Consider the following 18,854-nt stretch of genomic DNA (forward strand, 5'->3'; position numbering starts at 1 on the left):
ATCATTAGTTTAGGTGCCGTTGAGCATGACGAGGAGAAAATCTGACGTCATTGTAGAGGAGCAGAGCCTTTAGAGCATACTAATTCAATTCAATTCATTTCAATTCACCTTTATTTGTATACCGCTTTTCACAATGCATAATTGTTTCAAAGCAGCTTTACAGAAAATGCATGTCTACATTACAATTTAGAGTGATCTGTTATCAGAGGTAACTGTGTCCAAGTTATGTATTTCAGAAATGTACATGTACAAATCACACAGTTATAGCTAATAATGTATTAATTTAAACAATGTATTAATTTAAGGCAGAAAAATGAGCTCATTGAAGTAATGAATACGTTTGTTAACCAATGATCAGGATATGAATGTGAATTCATGTATGTTAACACTTGTGGCACATTTTTAGATTTACGCTATATTTTTTTGTTCAGTGTCACTGTAAAAGTGATAACGTGAAATTATAACATTAAGAAGCTGTTTACTTAAACCTTGAAATTGTTTTGTTAGTGTAACCTAATTTTTTGTTGTTGTTGTTGTTGTTGTTGGATAATTCAGTGATGTTAATATTTTTTAACTTGAATACAATACATTAATTGTCTTGTCAGCTGCTTGCAATAGAAATATATGTTTTGCAGAATTACCACTACTTTACCATTGAATAATAATAACAACATCAACAATAATATTAATAATAATGCATTATTGGCTAATCTAATTAATTTTGTTTTGTGCTATATATATACACACCGTACTGTGCAAAAGTCTTAGGCACATCGTTTTTGTGTGTGTGTGTGTGTGTGTGTGTGTGTGTGTGTGTGTGTGTGTGTGTGTGTGTGTGTGTGTGTGTGATCAAGGAGTCTGCAACAGCCGGTGCTCCAGAGATCTGATCTCACCATCATGAGTCTGTGTGTGATTACATGAAGAAACAGAGAAAACTGAGACAGTCTAAATCCAAAAGAACTGCAGCTCCGTCTCCAAGACGTCTGAAGAAACCTTCCTGGAAATCTACACTCTAAAAAATGCTGGGTTGTTTCAACCCAAATTTGGGTCAAATATGGACAAACCCAAATGTTGGGTTACAAATGTAATTAAAAAATGTACAGTTGAAAGTGAAAGTTGAAGTTGGTAAATTTTTAACCCAACATTTGGGTTTGTCCATATTTGACCCAAATTTGGGTTAAAACAACCCAGCATTGTTTAGAGTGTACCTGGAAAATATGTGGAAGTGTAGCTGGACAACAGCTGTTTTAAACACAAAGAGTGCTCACACTAAATATTGATTTGATTTAGTTCATAGAAGTTAACTGATTAATAAAATCTATTTATGACCTTATTTTTTAAAAGAATCCTGACATTACAGCATTTTTACACAAGTGCCTAAACTTTTCACAGTACACTCTAAAAAATGCTGGGTTGTTTCAACCCAAATTTGGGTCAAATATGGACAAACCCAAATGTTGGGTTAAAAATGTAATTAAAAAATGTACAGTTGAAAGTGAAAGTTGAAGTTGGGTTAAAATTTTTAATTACATTTTTAACCCAACATTTGGGTTTGTCCATATTTGACCCAAATTTGGGTTAAAACAACCCAGCATTTTTTATAGTGTAGTTTTGCAGGAAGGTTTATTCGAGTGTCTTGGAGACGTTGCCACAGTTCTTCTGGATTTAGTCTGTTTCTTCATGTAATCACAGACGGACTCGATGATGGTGAGATCAGATCATACCAGCTGTTGTCAGACTCCTTGTGCATACAAAAATATCTCTGGATTATTATAATAAGTGGCAAAAGGAATGTTTGGAAAGGTAAACTGATATTTCCTACAGACACACTACAGCAAATTATATAAATAACTGTCTTAAAACCATTTTTTATATGGTTTATATATATATATATATATATATATATATATATATATATATATATATATATATGCAGTATAAATATATTGTGGTCTCATTGAATTAGTCATGCAGTATCCAGTATTTGTAATTAATTCAGTTAAAATAATCTGTTAAATAAATCTGGCCTGTAATATCTCAATATATTATCCCATATATGCAGCACTTTGTATTTAAATGATTAATTATCATAGTTGGACATTATAAGACCATTGCAAGACTGTTAAAAAGAACAGCAAATATGGGGTGAGAACTGCCAATGCTTCATCCGGGTGTTGCTGTGTGTTTGGGATCTGATCATGGATGAGCTCTGAGTGTTGAACATCCAGCGGGAATATTGAAGATCAGCACCACGGACAGCAGCAGCACTTATACAGGCAGAACTCTCACAACACAGGGCGAGTGAATCCTAAACCATAATCACAGAAAACTTCATGCATTTTCACATTTTCAAAAGACATCAGAATGATTTATAAGCTGTTTTCCTCATGGGGACCAAAAAATGACCCCGCAAGGATTTCGGATATTGCCATTTTTGGGGGGACATTTTGTCCCGATAATGTAGGATTTATCAGGACACACACACACGCACGCGCGCACACACACACACACACACCCACACACACACACACACACGATTTGACCTTTTTTTGAAAGATGCTTATTGAATGAATGAATGAATGAGGCATTTATATAGCGCTTTCATATATACACCCAAAGCGCTTTACAAATATATCAGGGGTTCTCTCCTCAACCAGCACCAGGAAAGGTAAACTATTGTACATGCATTGTAATTCTCTGTCAGAAGCAATAGGACTCTGATTTCTATTGCTTATTACTCAGTTCTAGTTGAAGTTTGCTGTAGTTTTACTCAACCCAATACACTTTATAAAGCCTTCATTTATGAGGTGAGACCAATTAGAGCCGATTCAGACATCTCAGATTCAATAAGGGGTCTGTTTGTTTCCAGTATGAATATTGATTCAAATTGTGGTCGGCCTGCATAAAACATTTGATCATTTACTTTAAAGCTAAACGACCTGGAAATCTGTAAACCGGATCATATATTGTATATATTGGTGAGCTATATGTGCGAGTATTTACATATTAATCATTGACCACTGTCAGTGGGACTCATTTAAAGCATTCCGTGTTAGTAAGATGGGAACAAACGGCGAGACTGACAGACTGCTCGTGGATTATAGTAACAGCTGTCAAGAACATTACAGTGCTACAGTATCACTCCGCGTGTGAGGTGCCAGTGAAGGCTGCAATAATTGTATTATTTCTCAGAAATATGATTCATCTGCGAAGTGTGATGTCATTTCAGGTAGTCGCAGTGATTCGCAGCTTCAAGCCTCACGGCGCGCGCCTGATACGAGCTTTGCGCGCATTACAGTTCGCGTTAAGCATTGCCAACTTTCCACAACTCGCAGTCCATTTCATTGCATCTAATTAAAAACAAGCCTCGGGTATTATTGCGACGGAAGAGGTTATAATGGCGCCGTGCACGATGCTGTAATGACGCTCGTCAGGAGAGATTTAGGCCTATTATCAGGCGTCTAAGTCTGTTGAAATGAAACTGACAATGAGTTAACTTTATGGTTAATTAATTAAAGTAATACGGAATAAATGAATGGTGCTGGTATAATACGCGTTGACAGTACTGTGTTTGCTACTTGCTTGCCACTGCCTGTCAGATTTAAACGGGAGGAAAGCAATAGGCGTGAGCGTTTTCTGCACATCATCAGACGAACTCAGATCCGTTCCAGAATGCATTTGCCAGGTGACATTCACGTTGTGATGTATAGATGCACTTGCCGTAAATGCACGAAATGCTCTGTTCGTTTTCGATCGAGATGTTGAGGTGAGTTGACAGTTTCTCACTGAAACGGAGTCTGAAAATATACATCGGCAAGAATGTGATATAATTAACGTGTTATTTTTTTTAAACTATCATGTTTTGACCCCATTTTCTCTTGCAAACCAGACCTTCTCATTGGCAGCAAAGAGACAGCTCAGCCGTTAAAGCAAGTGAAGGCAATTTCCAAGGATAATTGCGAACATGTTTTAATACATATGCATGAAAAACGTGTTCTTTTTTTAGAGAGAGAGAGAGAGAGAGGGAGAGCCTTCACGTGCTTATGCAGTTGATTGAGGGGATGACCTGCAATTCAAAATGTTATTTGAGCACTATCAAAATGTGCAGACTTGCAAATTGCCCAGCTTGTATCTGAATTACTACCCCATTCATCATCATTATGGGTTGATAAGTTAATTTAACCATTTCATTCTGTCTTAATGAGCTATAGTTAAATTAATGTCACATAATATATGAAAGCAACATTTGAACAGAAGCGTTCATTTGAGACAAACAAGGGTGGCCATAGTTTCAATTGATGCATAAATCTCCTCATCACAGCCGGCGCGAACCTTTTCTCTTCTGTTCACTCGCTTTTCTTTAATGGTGACATCAAAAACAAAGCGAATAGCTAATAAAGCTAAGCTGAAGACTAGCTGTTTAACAAACTCAGTAGCCGAGATATTATTTTCTTGTTTCTTGTTTAAATCACCTGTGGTTTCATCTGATATAATTGATGACATCTGTGAAACACCGAACACTAGGCCTACTTGTTTTCTCTTGTTTATGAGTGCATGTGGCGACTCTGGCGAGTAATAGCTATAGGGTACAACAGGGCTAAAGGTGCACCGGGGTAAAAGGACCATTTGACTTTATTCTCTTTTATCCACTACATGGCACACAAATTCAGCTAAGCGCTTTTATTAACGACCCTTGTCATTGTCATTGCGCATGGCACCCTTTAGCGTCAATATAACACGCTTCGGTTATGGGTAGGTTTAGGTCTGGGGTAGTGTTAGGGTTAGACCACTAGGAGGCGCCATATATCTGCGTCTCATATTGACGCTAAAGGGTGCCATGTGCGTTGGATATAGACGCTTTGGCAAAAGCGTCAGTATATGACGCCTTGGGATGACAACGGGCTGGAATATGAAATTCGGCTGATTCTTGACGCGATCGCGGGCAGCGGCGATTCTAATCTAATTTGATCTAATATTTAATGTTTTTAAAAATGTTTATGTAGCAAATAGAATTAATACAATTGTTACCATTGCTACCATTGTTTTTTTTTTTTACCAAAATTATTTAAAAAAACTGTTGCTATAATTTCCTTAAACAAACTGAAAATCATTCAAAAGAAAAACATTTATCTCAAAATATAGTCAATATATTTTGAGATAAATGTTTTTCTTTTTAATGATTTTCAGTTTTGTTCAAGGAAATTATAGCAACAGTTTTTCAATATCGGAAGAATATGTAAAAGTATGGTATTTGGGGTAAAAGGCGCCCCTGCTGTTGGGGTGAAAGGCACAATAATTAACTAATTCAATAATTAATTCATATAATCAATAATTCATAAATGTATTTATTTATTTATTGCTGTAATGCTTTATTAAACTATTATGGGATCTTATTCGATGCTTTCAGAATCTTTACCTTTTTTATATATATATTTTTGTTTCTGTATTTTTAAAATGATAATATTTTCATAACAGTATATTTATTGAATAAAAATTGATTCTTTTATTTTTTGACGTTTATCCAAATAAACCGAAAAGGGTGCAACATTTGCTAAAGTGATTGTTTTGAACAAGTATTAGGCTAACTTAGACATTATTAAAATATGTAGGTTAAATTAGTATTTGTATCAATAGTGTGTGTCTTTTGCCCAGAGCTGGTTTCGCCCCGTGTGTTGTGGGATAAAAGGCCTTCCTCGCCACCTTATACATTTCTAAGATTTTTAAACGAAATAAACCACTTTTATGGTTAATTTCACACTAAATCTGTTGCTCCATCAATGTTCAACACAATTTTTTTTTCTGCAACTATAAACTATGGGAGTTTACTATGCCTTTAGCCCCGTTTTACCCTATAGGGCCTATAATATCATCCAGACTGAGAACAGATTTAATTTATACCGCGGTATAATCGTTACGGGTTTAGTTCCTTCGCAACACCTGTATGGGAATCATGAGATCACCCTCAAAATACAATCTGACAGCTTTGGGGAGGCTTTCCTAAATTCTTCCGTTTATTTTATTAAAACTATGACCTCTCTCTCTCTGTCTGTATGGCATCATTCTTGGCCGGGCACAATAACAACAATGGTAATTTTTTTCACTGAAATCTTCTCCAGTTCAGTGCACCGTTTCCGTATTTGTGAAGTTCCACCTTAAAACAACAACAGTCTTTTGGCCCCACGTGCTCCCTGTAGTTGTGATTTTGTCCTCCCCGCAGCAGCTGTCACCTCGCATTACTCGCAGTCAGCTAAATGAAACATTATTCTAAACATATGCATCGTAATCAGTTCGGTCACACTTACAAGAACACGCGTTAATAAGGCAATCAATCACGGTGGAACAAGCGAGTTGTTCTGCAACAGCTCATAAACAGTGCGTAATGAAGAATTGGAGGTTAGCATGACACGCGCTGATCAGATAATCAATGTCAAAGATGCGATGAATGTCAGTAAATGTGGTTTTTATGTCGTTTCTATAAAATCTTCAATTTACAACAAGCAGTTCAATTACCCAGAAAATACAGTCAATTAAACGGGCGTGATTGGACAGTAGCGCGAGGATCATCGATCTTTGCATTTCTATCTTGGTGGTGGACATTTAATTTGGGTTTTCTATTAGCACCGAAATAAAGGAAAAATAAAATATATTAAACGAGCCGCAGATTTATTTTCTTGTCAAAAGCAATTCGGCTGAGGTGACAGACAGTTTGCGGCATTTTATGATGAATTCTTTTTTCAGTCTATGCGCATTGGATACAGAACTGATGGCGTTATTCTGGCCAGTGTTTTTCTGCCCTCTGTCTTCTCCAGTTTGCCTCTCCATCTATCTCAATGCCTTTGTTGTATGGGTTGTAACCCTCGCCTTGGTAAAGAGCATAACGAAACATGGCGATACATCACACTCTAATCCCATTTCTTTAATGGGGACGTTCAGAAAGAAAGCAACTTATCTCAAAGTCCCCCGGGAACATCCCGGTATATATTTAACCAGGCTGCAATTAACGACAGTATCAGCTTGTATCATTTAGAGGTAATGTAAAAATAATGGTAAATTATAGGGCCGGAATGACCCGTGATCGCAGACTTCATATTCCCCATAGTTTTAGTGTCGTTTTAATTAATGCCAGACTCACTTTCTTACCAAGGAGAGAGAGAGAGAGAGAGAGAGACAACGAGAGAGAGAGAGAGAGAGAGAGAGAGAGAGAGAGAGAGAGAGAGAGAGAGAGAGAGAGAGAGAGAGAGAGAGAGAGAGAGAGAGAGAGAGAGAGAGAGAGAGAGAGAGAGAGAGAGAGAGAGAGAGAGAGAGAGAGAGAGAGAGAGAGAAATGTGTTAACAGAGCAGGAACACCGCTTCACACTATTGGGTATTTTTTCATTGAAATATTGATTTTAAAAGCAAGATGAAAAGACATCAGTTGAATTAAAAACACATGTTCAAAATGTAGCTACTTAAAATAAATTGAATTTGCGTGTGTTCATTATTGTTTAGAATTAGACAAAAAAAAAACTAAATCAGAATTCGAAGTGAATGAAACGTCATAGGCCACATCATTCGATTTCGAATTTGCTCGACTTTGATGCGTTCCTTCCGTTGATTTAATTTGCTACGTGCACAATGATAATAACGATATTAAAAATGTGCGTTTTAAATATTTATTTTCCAAGAACAACACCATCAATAAATAACATAATATACATTTTTATATTGCACATTTTTCTCAAGTGAAAATATGAAAATTCATACAGTCGGCAATATGTAAAATACAGAGACGTAATGTACAGAGTCGTGTATCACGGCAAATCCCTTGGGAGAGGAGCAAAACACTGGGATTTTAGTATTGTCATTTATTGAACAGACGGCAAACAGCCCCGCGGAACAACTCACTAACCTTTTTTTTATCTTCTTCCATTTGAAAATGTAACAGCAATGTAATATGCTTTATTTACAATGAGTCTGATCGTTTGGGTTTGCAACATCATTTGAGGCCTAATATTTCTTCGCTTTCGATTTGTTATGTCAGATTGTTTTGAGTACCTAAAACAATTGCGTAATCCTAACATTAAATAAACAGTCAACAAAATAAATTATGCATTTTTAAAAAATTTAAAAGGGTAGGCCTATCTATGCCGTTAATAATTTCGGATGGCAGTCAACATTTTGGTTTAATACAAACGTGACTATACGTGTTATGGCAAAATATCTCACCATTTGATCTGTACAAGTGCTATTTTGTTATTTTTAAAATGTGGTTTTATATGAGGCAGAATTGCGCAGTGACAAAAAAAAAAAAATGTATGCAGACAGAAATGCATGAGCAATTTGTCTGAAGTTTGGGGTTGTGTGGATAATCCCATTATATTGTGAGTGAAGAGTCTCTACTGGGAGTATTATGGAAATATCGGTTTGGATTTAATGAGACTGCTCGCATCAGCGGAACATCTCTGAGAGAAAGCCTGCCCAGGCCGGCCAACCTTCCAATAAGAAAATTGGAAATAGGACTCGGTGGAAAGGGGATCTTTTTCTCTTTTTTTTTCTTTTTTTCTTTTTTAAATAAAAAAAAAATTCTCAGGTAACGAATACCACGTTTAATACTGTACAATCTACACACCGAGAACAATGCGTAATGCTCAAGGTCTTTTATCTATCTTGTCTAATGACTTCCCACAGCGGGTTGTTATGCTCTGACAGCGAGTCTCAGAACGGGAACTTTCTTACATTTTCACATTCAAAGGAGGTCCATCAAGGTACATGATTGGCAATTTTCGTCATAATCTTCACATTATTAACAGCAGAATTGACATTGTAGCAGTAGTGCAGATTTTATGCGACACACTCCTATCAGGGAGAGTCCCTCGAGCAGCAACACTTTTAGAGTAGCATCATTATCTCGCGCCTGGTCCCTTAACCGATGCTAAAGTGGCACAACCAGTGTATATATTCTCTTTACTGCACGATCGAAAACAAAATAACATTTGCATACACTCTTAAAAAAAAGGTTCTTTATTGGAATCGATGCTTCCATGAAGAACCTTTAAAATCCATGGAATCTTTCTGTTTACATTCAGATTTTTTAGAACGATTTTTCTTCACACTAAGGTTCTTTTAGGAACTGTTGACTCAAAGGTTCCTTGGGGAACCAAAAATGTTTCTTCTATGGCACTGATGCTAAAACACCCATTTTGGAACCTTTATTTTTAAGAGTGTGCAGTTAATAAAAATAATAATAATAATTGAAAACGAGAAATTAAAATGAAGTGTTAGTGTAAATTTGCTTATTATTCAATGTTGTAATACAGTGTTTTCTAAAGGCCTTATTTTAAATATATCTTTATAATTCTTCAGAGCGTTATAGGCCTTATTGGAATGGAAATGCTGTCCCTATACACTCTAAAAATGCTGGGTTGTTTTAACCCAATTTTGAGTCAAACATGGATAAACCCAAACGTTGGGTTAAAAACTTTCATTTAAAAATGTAACCCAACGGCTGGGTTTGTCCATATTTGACCCAACGTTGGGTTGAAACAACCCAGCAGTTTTTAGAGTGTACATTTAAAAATGATATCAATAATAATACAAATAATTACATGTCCTTCAAATAAAAGAGTGTATGCCAGTACTAAGCTATCTATTGAGCGCGCTCTCCTCTCTCTGGTCCGGTGAGGGCACCGCGGTTTTGCTGAGAACCGCGGCCGAGTATGGCAGGAATCCGCTCTCGGACCTCTGTCCGCTCGCAGTGCAGGTGAAGTCGGAGCTGGAGCTCCTGGAGCCGAGGGCACTGGCAGCCTGACTGCTGTGGCAGCTGAGACACGAGCACGGACCCGCCGCTGAAGGCGCACCGACCGCCGCAGCCGCAGCCGCCGCCGCCGCTGCTGCCGCTGACGCCGCCGCGGAGCTGTTCAGACCCGCGGGAGACTGGTACAGTCCTGGGTGACGGAAACTACACAGCAGCTCCGGGCGCGAGTATGGGTGAGAAAGCGCACGGAAAGTATCGAGGGGGCGAATAGAGGTAGCGAAAGGTGAAGACGCGGCTCCTGACGCGGCCGCCGCAGCAGCTGCCGCCGTGACACCGACATGGGGGTAATAGTGTAGTGGCATGTGGGAATGGAAAGGGTAAGGCAGACTTCCGGTGGCGGCCGCGTGCGTCATCATATAGGTGTAGAAACTGGGATCCGCGGGATGTGGCCAGGACATGGCGAGCCGCTGCCGCTTGTCCTTCATTCGTCGATTCTGAAACCACACCTACACAGAAACACACAGGTAACAATTAGGGATGAGCAGAACAACAGAACTAAACAATTTAACACTAGTACAGTTTAACTGGCAAACAACCTCAGGACATAAGCATCTGCAATAATATTGGTTAAAGCTTTTTCATCAGAAAAGAATTTACGCAATCAATTACGCAGATAATTCTGTAAATGCAACCCCTTTGGATACGCTGAAAAGAGGCAAGTTTCTGCCTCAGACAAAATAAAAATATCTTATTACATATGGTCTAATGTGTGTTTAACAGTAGGCTATATCCCACATATTTTTTTTGTAAACAGTATTTACCAGAATTAGCATTAGAACGCGGACATATAAAATTGCGTGTTTTTGTTTGTGTATTAATCTACTCCTTGAACCTCTGTGCTGTAAAATATAGCTGAACATTTTAAAAGCATTTTGAATTAGCAGGAACATATTCGATCTGCTCTGGAACCAAATCATATACCTTTATTGTTGTTTCGGGTAGATTTAATGCTGCGGCCAGTTCACATCTTCTGGGTCTTGACACGTAGTTTTCCCTGTAAAATTCCTTCTCCAATCTCCCAATCTGTTCCCGGGTAAACGCAGTCCGATACCTCCTCACTTGGTCCGAGCTCGAGCTGGAGTTTCCCATAGAATTACCGTTCAGATTCGAGAGAGACGAACTTGAATTGGAGGCCCCTGAATTACTGTCCGAAAAACCTAAATCGGATAATGAAAGAAATAAAAGAGAAATGTAGACATTTATTTTTCCTTTTATCACGCTAATTTGCACATTCAAATAAAATATTCAAATATGATCTGTGATTTATTTATAAATTGTAGCTATTCAGTTTAACGGGAACTTGTTGGGATTACATTTAACTTGATTTGTCACAGAGATGTAGCGCGCAATTATTTTAAACCAAAAATAGAGAATAAACAATTAAAGACAAACGTATCAAACAGTTCAAATGCATATTTTTAACATTGCAAAATGTATACAGTCTACATAATGCAATCACAGATCATTTAATTCAGGTAATAAAAAGGCAACGCCGACAGGCTTTAGAAAAATGCTACACTAAAAATATTGGCATCAATGGTTCCATAAAGAATATTGGAATATTTCCATTCTACTAAAAAATATTCTTTAGATTATTAAAACGAATTTTTATTTTAAAAATGGTTATGTTAAGAAATGTTCTTTGGGGGAACCGAAATGGTTCTTCTAAGGCACCTTTTTGGAGCCTTTATTTTTTAAGAGTGTATGAAATAAAATATAAAAATACACATCAAATGGAATTTCAATTAGAGCTATACCTTCCAAACTTTGGAATATCCACTCAAATTAGCATTCGAACGAATGCATAAAGCACAAGCTGAAAGTTTCCATGCGGTTTGTTTACCTTTGCTGTGGTTTTCCTTGTGTTGGCTGATGCTGCCCGGCGAGCGATGAGACGGGCATCCCACTTCCACATCACTGTTCATATCGGAGTCAGGAGAAACTTCGGGATACAGGTTTATTTTCTTCCTGCTCTCGGAGGACGACACTTCAGTGGAGGAGGTATTGTCGTTGTGGTGGTTTCCAAACAAGCTGTCTATCTCGAACTTGCCTTTGGTGGGAATATCCCCGAGCCCGCCGTGTATTCTCGGGCTGAGGCGACCGGCGTGCGGAGAGTTTTCCAGGGCCTCAAGCACCGCGTTCCCGGCAGAGTCAGTGAGGTTGGAGAGCCTCTTTCCCGCCACTGGACTGTGTAGTCCCCTTTCCATCAGAATCATCTCTTTTCTTATCCTCTCCATCATGAAGTCGTGCAGATAAAAAAAGAAAAGAAATCCAAAGTCCCAGGGCTGGTGCTCCGATGACTGGTGGCGGATCTAATCCGCATTCAGCTCAGCTGCCGCCTCTAAATAATATAACACCTTTATGAGCTGGAAGCAAAAAACAGAGGAATGCCAGTGCGGGCAACGAATGACTGCTCAAAATGACCCGCGCATCCTCTCTGGTCCAGAAAGTCGTTCATCAAAAAGTGGTTTGCGCCTTCGTCGTTAAAGGTGCGCGTGACGCGGTTCGAATGATCATTTATTGTAACAGGTTTATAAGCAAATAAATAGGAGAGAGACTGTCATCGGTTGATAGAGTCGGCCCTTGATCGGCCAGACGCGTATATCCAGGTGGAGAGAGAGAGGAGAAGTGAGGAGAGCAGCTTCTGATCGGACTCTGTTTTAGATGGCTCCTGGGGTTGGCCTCTGGGGTGAAATTGACAGTCTGATTAATAAAATGAGCGCGGCAACATTTCCCTCTTCATTTAGGAATATCATTATGCTTTGATTCTCTATTGTTCCTTCCTTCTGTTCTGGCTCTCCCACTCCCTCTCACTCTCTCTCTCTCTGAGCTCTGTTTCTTTTTTCTTTCTCTGTCGATTATTTCACAACAGACGTTTTCGAATGAGAGGCATTAGTTAAAGATTTTTGCATCCAATTAGAAGATCCCGTTGCGAATATTGTTGTTCGTTACAAAATAACGACATGGAGACATTCAATTTTGTGGCATTATTTAAACGCTGTGTGGTTTTCTTATAGCCTATATTTGTTGGAGATAGATGACCCGAACGTTTGCAAATCTCACCTATATTATTACATACTATTTTTGAATCGTTTATTGGTAGAATTATTTTTTATTTTGTTATTAGTAGACGTTCTCGTTTTACGTTTGTCTATGCTGAAATCACGAGATATGCTATTTTCAAATGTCAAATGATTGATCCTAATTTAACAGAAAACCCGTAAAAGTAACAAATGTTTTCGTTTATTAAACCCATGTTTAAAATTCATGGTATGAAAGACTGAATCAAAAGTATGTAATAAGACGGGAAAAACCCTTTTATTTATTTTGCATGGGAAATGTAATAATGTAATATTTAGGCTACTGCTTATTGCTACATATTTATAATATGCAGATCTTAAAACTGTATAGAGATTATAATTATGATAAATGCCAATCTAGATTGCCAATCTCATTGGTCATGCCTAAAAACTAAATAAATCTGGGTAACACTTTATTTTACACGTTACATACTATAAAGTATGCAAAATTACATCCAACTAAGCCTAAACCAAAGCAAACCCTAATCAAAACCATATAGTAAATACATGTAGTTAACTAATATTACGCAGTTCTTAAATGTATAATTACAGTGTAAAAAATAAATCTAATATCCAAAAGGGTAGGCTATTTCACTTTATACATATTTCTAACAATATCTCTCAAACGCTGTAAAATAGGTAAGTATTAATCCGTTTTAAAATGTGTTCCTGCAACTATAGTGTGTGCTCTCAAATCAAGTGTTAAGGTGTGGGCATGAGCGGCTCTGTAAGGCGAGGTTAAGTTATCCACTTCAAGCTGAGAGAGCGCGCGTGACCGAGACGCGCACTAAACCGTTTGCGCGTCCTCTGGCGCCCTCGCCAGTTTTTCATCAGATGATACAACAGCTTGAATTCAGTGAGGCATCATCAACCCACCTTCCCATTCTGTTCAAACCACAGTTCTAACCAGTTTGTTAGTTTATTGTAACCTATTAATATTTTATCAATTGTGACATCGGTAGAATCGAATGACATGTTCAGATCATTGTTAAAAATATTTGTGAAAAACAATTCATTTAATACCACATGATAAGATGAATGAAAAAAAAAATGTCATCACTCTCAAGTTGTTCCAAACCTGTATGAGCTTCTTTCTTCTGCTGAACACAAAAGAAGATCTTTGAAAGAATGTTTGTAACCAAAAAGTTGGGGAACCATTTGACTTCTATAGTTTTTTTATGGAAGTCAATGGGGCCCATCAACTGTCTGGTTACCAACATTCTTCAAAATATCTTCTCTTGTGTTTGGCAGAAAGAGGAAACTCATACAGGTTTGGTTTACAAGTTGAGGGTGAGTAAATGATGACAGACTTTAGATTTTTGGGTTAACTATCCCTTTAAGGAGACAAATAATTACATTTTAATGTAATTTGTTAATTGCTATTTCAAAACTATTATATTCGAGACTAAAAAAGTATCGATCTTTATTAAAACTATACTCACAGTCTTCGAATTTCCATGACAGTTAATAACTTAAAACGTGGGAGACTGGGTGTGATTGTAACATGGGGAGAGTTGTAACATCACCATCTCCACTAATCAGGGATAAACTTGGAGTCCCATGATCATTTCAGTGTTTATCCAATTCCTCCCAGATCCTTATACTGTATATGATTTATTTATTTATTTACCAAAACTGTATTATGTGTAGTACTTAAACTTTTGCAAATAAAACCATATAACTTATTAGGGGTGGGAATATTTTGGTAGGCTACCTAATGATTAAGCTGACTGCAGTCATTACATACATGAGCAAGGCAGCCCTGAGACAAATAGAAAAACGTCTCAGGTTACGACTGTAACCCTAGTTCCCTGAGAAGGGAACGAGACGCTGCGTCGATGACGCTTTGGGAACGCCTCTGCGTGATTGCGTCTGAAGCTCGTATGTCAACTAGTCCAATGGAAATGATGGCAGTCGCTATTGCTCCATTACCAGAGCCTGCTCGGGATGCTCTAGCGTGAGCAACACCCCGTTGTAGCGTGGTGGACAAGAACCAAACTGAATTCTGACTATCTGCTGGACCCATTGAGATGTGTTTGGCAGATTCTTCCATTCAGATAATCTACTAAGGGTACCAGCCTCTCGAGACTGGCCTCTGGTTTAACTGGAACCGCCACTTCGGTGGCCTGAAACATACTGGCAGGAACCAACCGAACTGACTGTTTTTGAACCCCCCTCAGAGGGTGCGGGTTTGACGCAGCGTCGAGTTGATACTGAGGCATGTGCTCGCTGGAGACCGCTGGGCCCCGAGGCACCAGGGGTGGCGGGGTTGGCAGAACGGCCCCCTGAGGGCACCAAGATGGAACGGGCACCATATACTTACACCGCTCCACCCCGGTTGGGGCTGCCCTCAACGGTCTGACGCCGGTGGCCGTTCTTTAATTTGAAGAACGGTCCTCAGATCCGGCTTCTGCTTCGAAGGCTTCGGCTGAGAGTGTCCGGCCCGCATGATTTTTAAAGGAGGAGCACGGGACGCAACACTCTCTTTTTGTTGCGCTCTATATGAGGAGATATTTTTTCAATGCCTCAGATTGCTTTTTGGCCTCCTGGAACCTCTCAATGACCGTATTGTCGCCGAAGAGGCCAGAAGGCGTTAACGGGGCATCTAATAAAAAGGATCTGTCTTTGTCCTTAATCTCAGCTAAATTCAGCCAAATATGCCTCTCAGTGGCCACCAGGGCTGCCATAGACTGCCCTATTGCTCTTGTGGTCTCCTTGGTGGCCCTGAGAGACAGATCTGTAGCCTGGCGCAGTTCTCAAACTTTGTCGGGTTAAACTCCCTCGCTCTTATCCAAATCCCCCAGCAGATCAGCCTGATATGCCTGTAACAATGCCATTGTGTGGAGGCATGCTCTGGCCGGTCACCGTGATTTTGCCAAGACAGACATGGTCCTGAATCAACATATTTTGTTGATCCTGGATCAACATTCCTGTCCCAAAATGTAGTCCTTACCCAATCCCTACCCCTAAACCTAACCCTACCCATAACTTTTCCCTAAAATCATAGGGTAATGATAGGTGAATAACACTGATGTTTAAGTACTTCACCCTGGTTCTAAGCCTAAACTTGACATAAACTGTAAACTTGACCCTAAAATCTGATTGGTTGATTGGAAAGTTGATCCAGGATCAACAACGATGTTGATCCAGGAACATGTGGTACTTGGTGAAACCACGTTCACCTGCTCGGGCCTGACCTGCTGCCGTATATGCTTTACCCACTAAATTAGATGTTGATTTGAGTGGCTTAGTGGGAAGCCTTCAGGGACGATGCTGAACCAGGGGACAGATAGCTAGCTAGCGTCTGTTCAGCCCTTGGCATCGCCCCATATTCATATTCTTTCAGGCCCCTTATATCAGAATATACATGGACTTGGGGGCTAGAAAGACGGAATGAATATGGCTTATTCCACGATCTAGACAGCTCGCTGTGCAGATCGGGAAAAAATGGAAGGCCCCTTGATGGAGGTGATACATTAGATGATAGGAAGCGCTCATCTAGTTTACTTTTACTTTTAGGACGAGCGCTCCTTTTCTCGGCCGGCCACTCAATATTTAATTTTGCCACGGCACGAGTTACCACCTCCACCAGCTCCTCATATGCTGGGGAAAGAGGTGGCAAATCCTCTTCCCCCTTATTTTGTTCATCAGCAATGCTCAATACATCTAGTTCCTCAGAACTGGAGCACTGAGGCATTGGGCTCTCTTTCTGGGCGGAAGAAGCCGCTGGGCGGGCTTCCGACACTGGCGAGAGAGAGCGTTGGATCCCTCGGGTAAAGGAAGAGAAAGGGCGGAGCCCGTCTCTAACCCCACCGAGAGATCCATTTGCGATCCCCAGGAATGCCTTCTCCGTGCTGCCTCAGCAGCAGCGGGTCCAGATCCCTGAGGATCGCGAGCTTGGCCACTTTCCTCAAAAAGTGACAGGCGAGAGCGGAGCTGACATAGCAGGCAGCCCCCTCGAAGGCCGACATAGCATGCTCCGCTCCCAAACACAAGACACATAAATCGTGTGTATCCCCACACGTTAAATAGCGCGGGCAGGGAGAAGCACACAATTTAAACATCTCTTTCGCCATATTTCGCTTGTGATACAGAAAACAATAAATAGACAGACAGTTTCGACATAGAGCACTTGCTAAAGGCACAGAAGCTGATGCCGGTCAGACCGGATGTGCTTTTATCCTTTCCCAGGGCTGGACTGGCCATCGGGCATACCGGGCATTTGCCCGGTGGGCCGACGTGCTTTGTGGGCCGTTACATCTCATACTTATTTTTTTTATTTATTTATTTTTTTGTCTGAACGGCCCATAAAACTCGTACATCGGCGGCCCATTGCGTTTAGTTTTGTTTAATTGGCGGCTCTGGGATCTTTGTGCCGGTGTAATGCATTGGACAAAAAAGTCAGCGTAGGTTTTTCTTTTTCTCACAGACCGGCGCATGATGAAACGCGTAGATCAGCAGCCCATTGGTTATTTTCTTGATTGACACTGGGCTGGTCCAATCACATCTTTAAACTCCTCCCCCTTTGAGCTCTGAGTGAGCGAGCAGTGTCAGTGTGTATCTGTCAAAATAGTCAGAGCGATGGAGAAGAAACGCAAGGAATGTGCAGAGAAATAGCGTGAAAAAGAAACTTCAAAGGCCCTTCAAGTGTCTGATGAGGATAGCGAGGAGGATAAGGAGAGAGATGAGTGAGTGCAGAGAACTGTGGTAAGCAGAACTAGGCTACTGTCACAACACTTATGGTGTGTTCACACCGAACGCGAATAGAGCGTCAAATACGCGTCTATCGCGTTTAGTTAGACGCTGAACATACGCTCGAGTTCAAATTTTTCAACTTGCTTGGAGGACATTCGCGGCAAACGCGTCGACCAATTCGCGTCATTCGCAACGCCCGGCGCGAATGATGCGTCTATTCGCGTCGTTGCATTGACTTTGTATGTAATCTACTCGCCCAAATAATTAAATTCGCGTTCGGTGTGAACACACCATTAGGCTATGTAGGAACCCACTACCCAGTTACGCATTATTTACACATCTGCATATTTGACGATTACGCATTTTTTTAGAATTGTAATGAGACAATAATGAGTAATGAGTTTGTAAACCATATTTTTCTTCAAAATAAAAGCTCGATGCCGTTTCCGTCAAAATAAAAGATCATGTGCTTATCTCTGTATAGAAATTAGTACGAAACTAATTATGAAAGTTGCTTTTATTTTTCAGTGCATTTGTTTTACAACATATGGCTATTACTGCCATGGGATTAATTTTATAACTATTATTATGTAGTAGTGTAATGTAGTCAGACACTATATCACAACTAAAAGAGTTTTGAGTTTTTCTTTGTTCAATTTGCACACTGAATATGGGTTTTTGGAGCTCTTTATTTTTAACTCTCAAAGTGCACCAGATTGATGAATTTAACATTAAAAAGCACAAAATTTTCTTACGGGGGAGCATGCCCCCGAAACCCCCTAGAGGGACCGAGGTGCACTCGATCACCACAGATTTCACAAAATGCTGTGGGAAAAACCCGGATTGCTATCCCAGCTTATAGCTTTCTTTAGGATTCATCACTGTGGAGTATAGTTCAACTTAGTAGTTATTTCATCGGTTAACTCTTACTCACTCCTATTCACGTGCAAAGTTCGGTTGTGTTATATAGTGGGCCAGTCTGGGCCAAAATGCCCGGGCCGATTTTTTGTCCCAGTCCAGCCCTGTCCTTTCCTGGTCGTGACGTCATCCTCCTATGACCCTCACTCTCGCCATTGGATTAGTTGACATACGTGCTTCAGACGCAATCACGCAGGGGCGTTACCAAATAGTCATCGACACAACGCGAGTTCCCTCGAAAGGGAACTACTTAGTACATATAAAAAATTCTTTAATACAAAAATAAAAACTTTTGCTAATATAAAACTGGTAAATAAAATTAAAATAAATAAACAATGGGACACATGCAATAGAAAAAAATATACAAAT

General features: G+C 39.7%; 1 protein-coding gene across 1 annotated transcript; it reads right to left on the reverse strand.

Moving 5' to 3' along the window:
- Nucleotides 1-9,497: 9,497 nt before the first annotated feature.
- On the reverse strand, nt 9,498-12,616 carry evx2 (even-skipped homeobox 2). The gene is made up of 3 exons (XM_056234523.1): nt 11,636-12,616; nt 10,714-10,949; nt 9,498-10,238 (listed from the first exon to the last, which is right to left on the reverse strand). Exons 1-3 carry the CDS (start codon nt 12,030-12,032, stop codon nt 9,621-9,623), a joined length of 1,251 nt encoding a protein of 416 aa, XP_056090498.1. The 5' UTR covers nt 12,033-12,616; the 3' UTR covers nt 9,498-9,620.
- Between the last annotated feature and the right edge of the window lie 6,238 nt (nt 12,617-18,854).

Source organism: Rhinichthys klamathensis, unplaced genomic scaffold (genome assembly GCF_029890125.1).
Source record: "Rhinichthys klamathensis goyatoka isolate OS25496 unplaced genomic scaffold, OSU_Roscu_1.1 h1tg000397l_1, whole genome shotgun sequence".
NCBI lineage: Eukaryota > Metazoa > Chordata > Actinopteri > Cypriniformes > Leuciscidae > Rhinichthys > Rhinichthys klamathensis.

Coding starts and splice junctions, on each gene's coding strand:
- evx2 (XM_056234523.1), bottom strand. CDS start 12,032: ATGATGGAGAGGATAAGAAAAGAGATGATTCTGATGGAAAGGGGACTA. Junction 10,950..11,635: donor CAAGGAAAACCACAGCAAAG/GTAAACAAACCG, acceptor TATCCGATTTAG/GTTTTTCGGACAGTAATTCA. Junction 10,239..10,713: donor TACCCGAAACAACAATAAAG/GTATATGATTTG, acceptor GTTTCTGTGTAG/GTGTGGTTTCAGAATCGACG.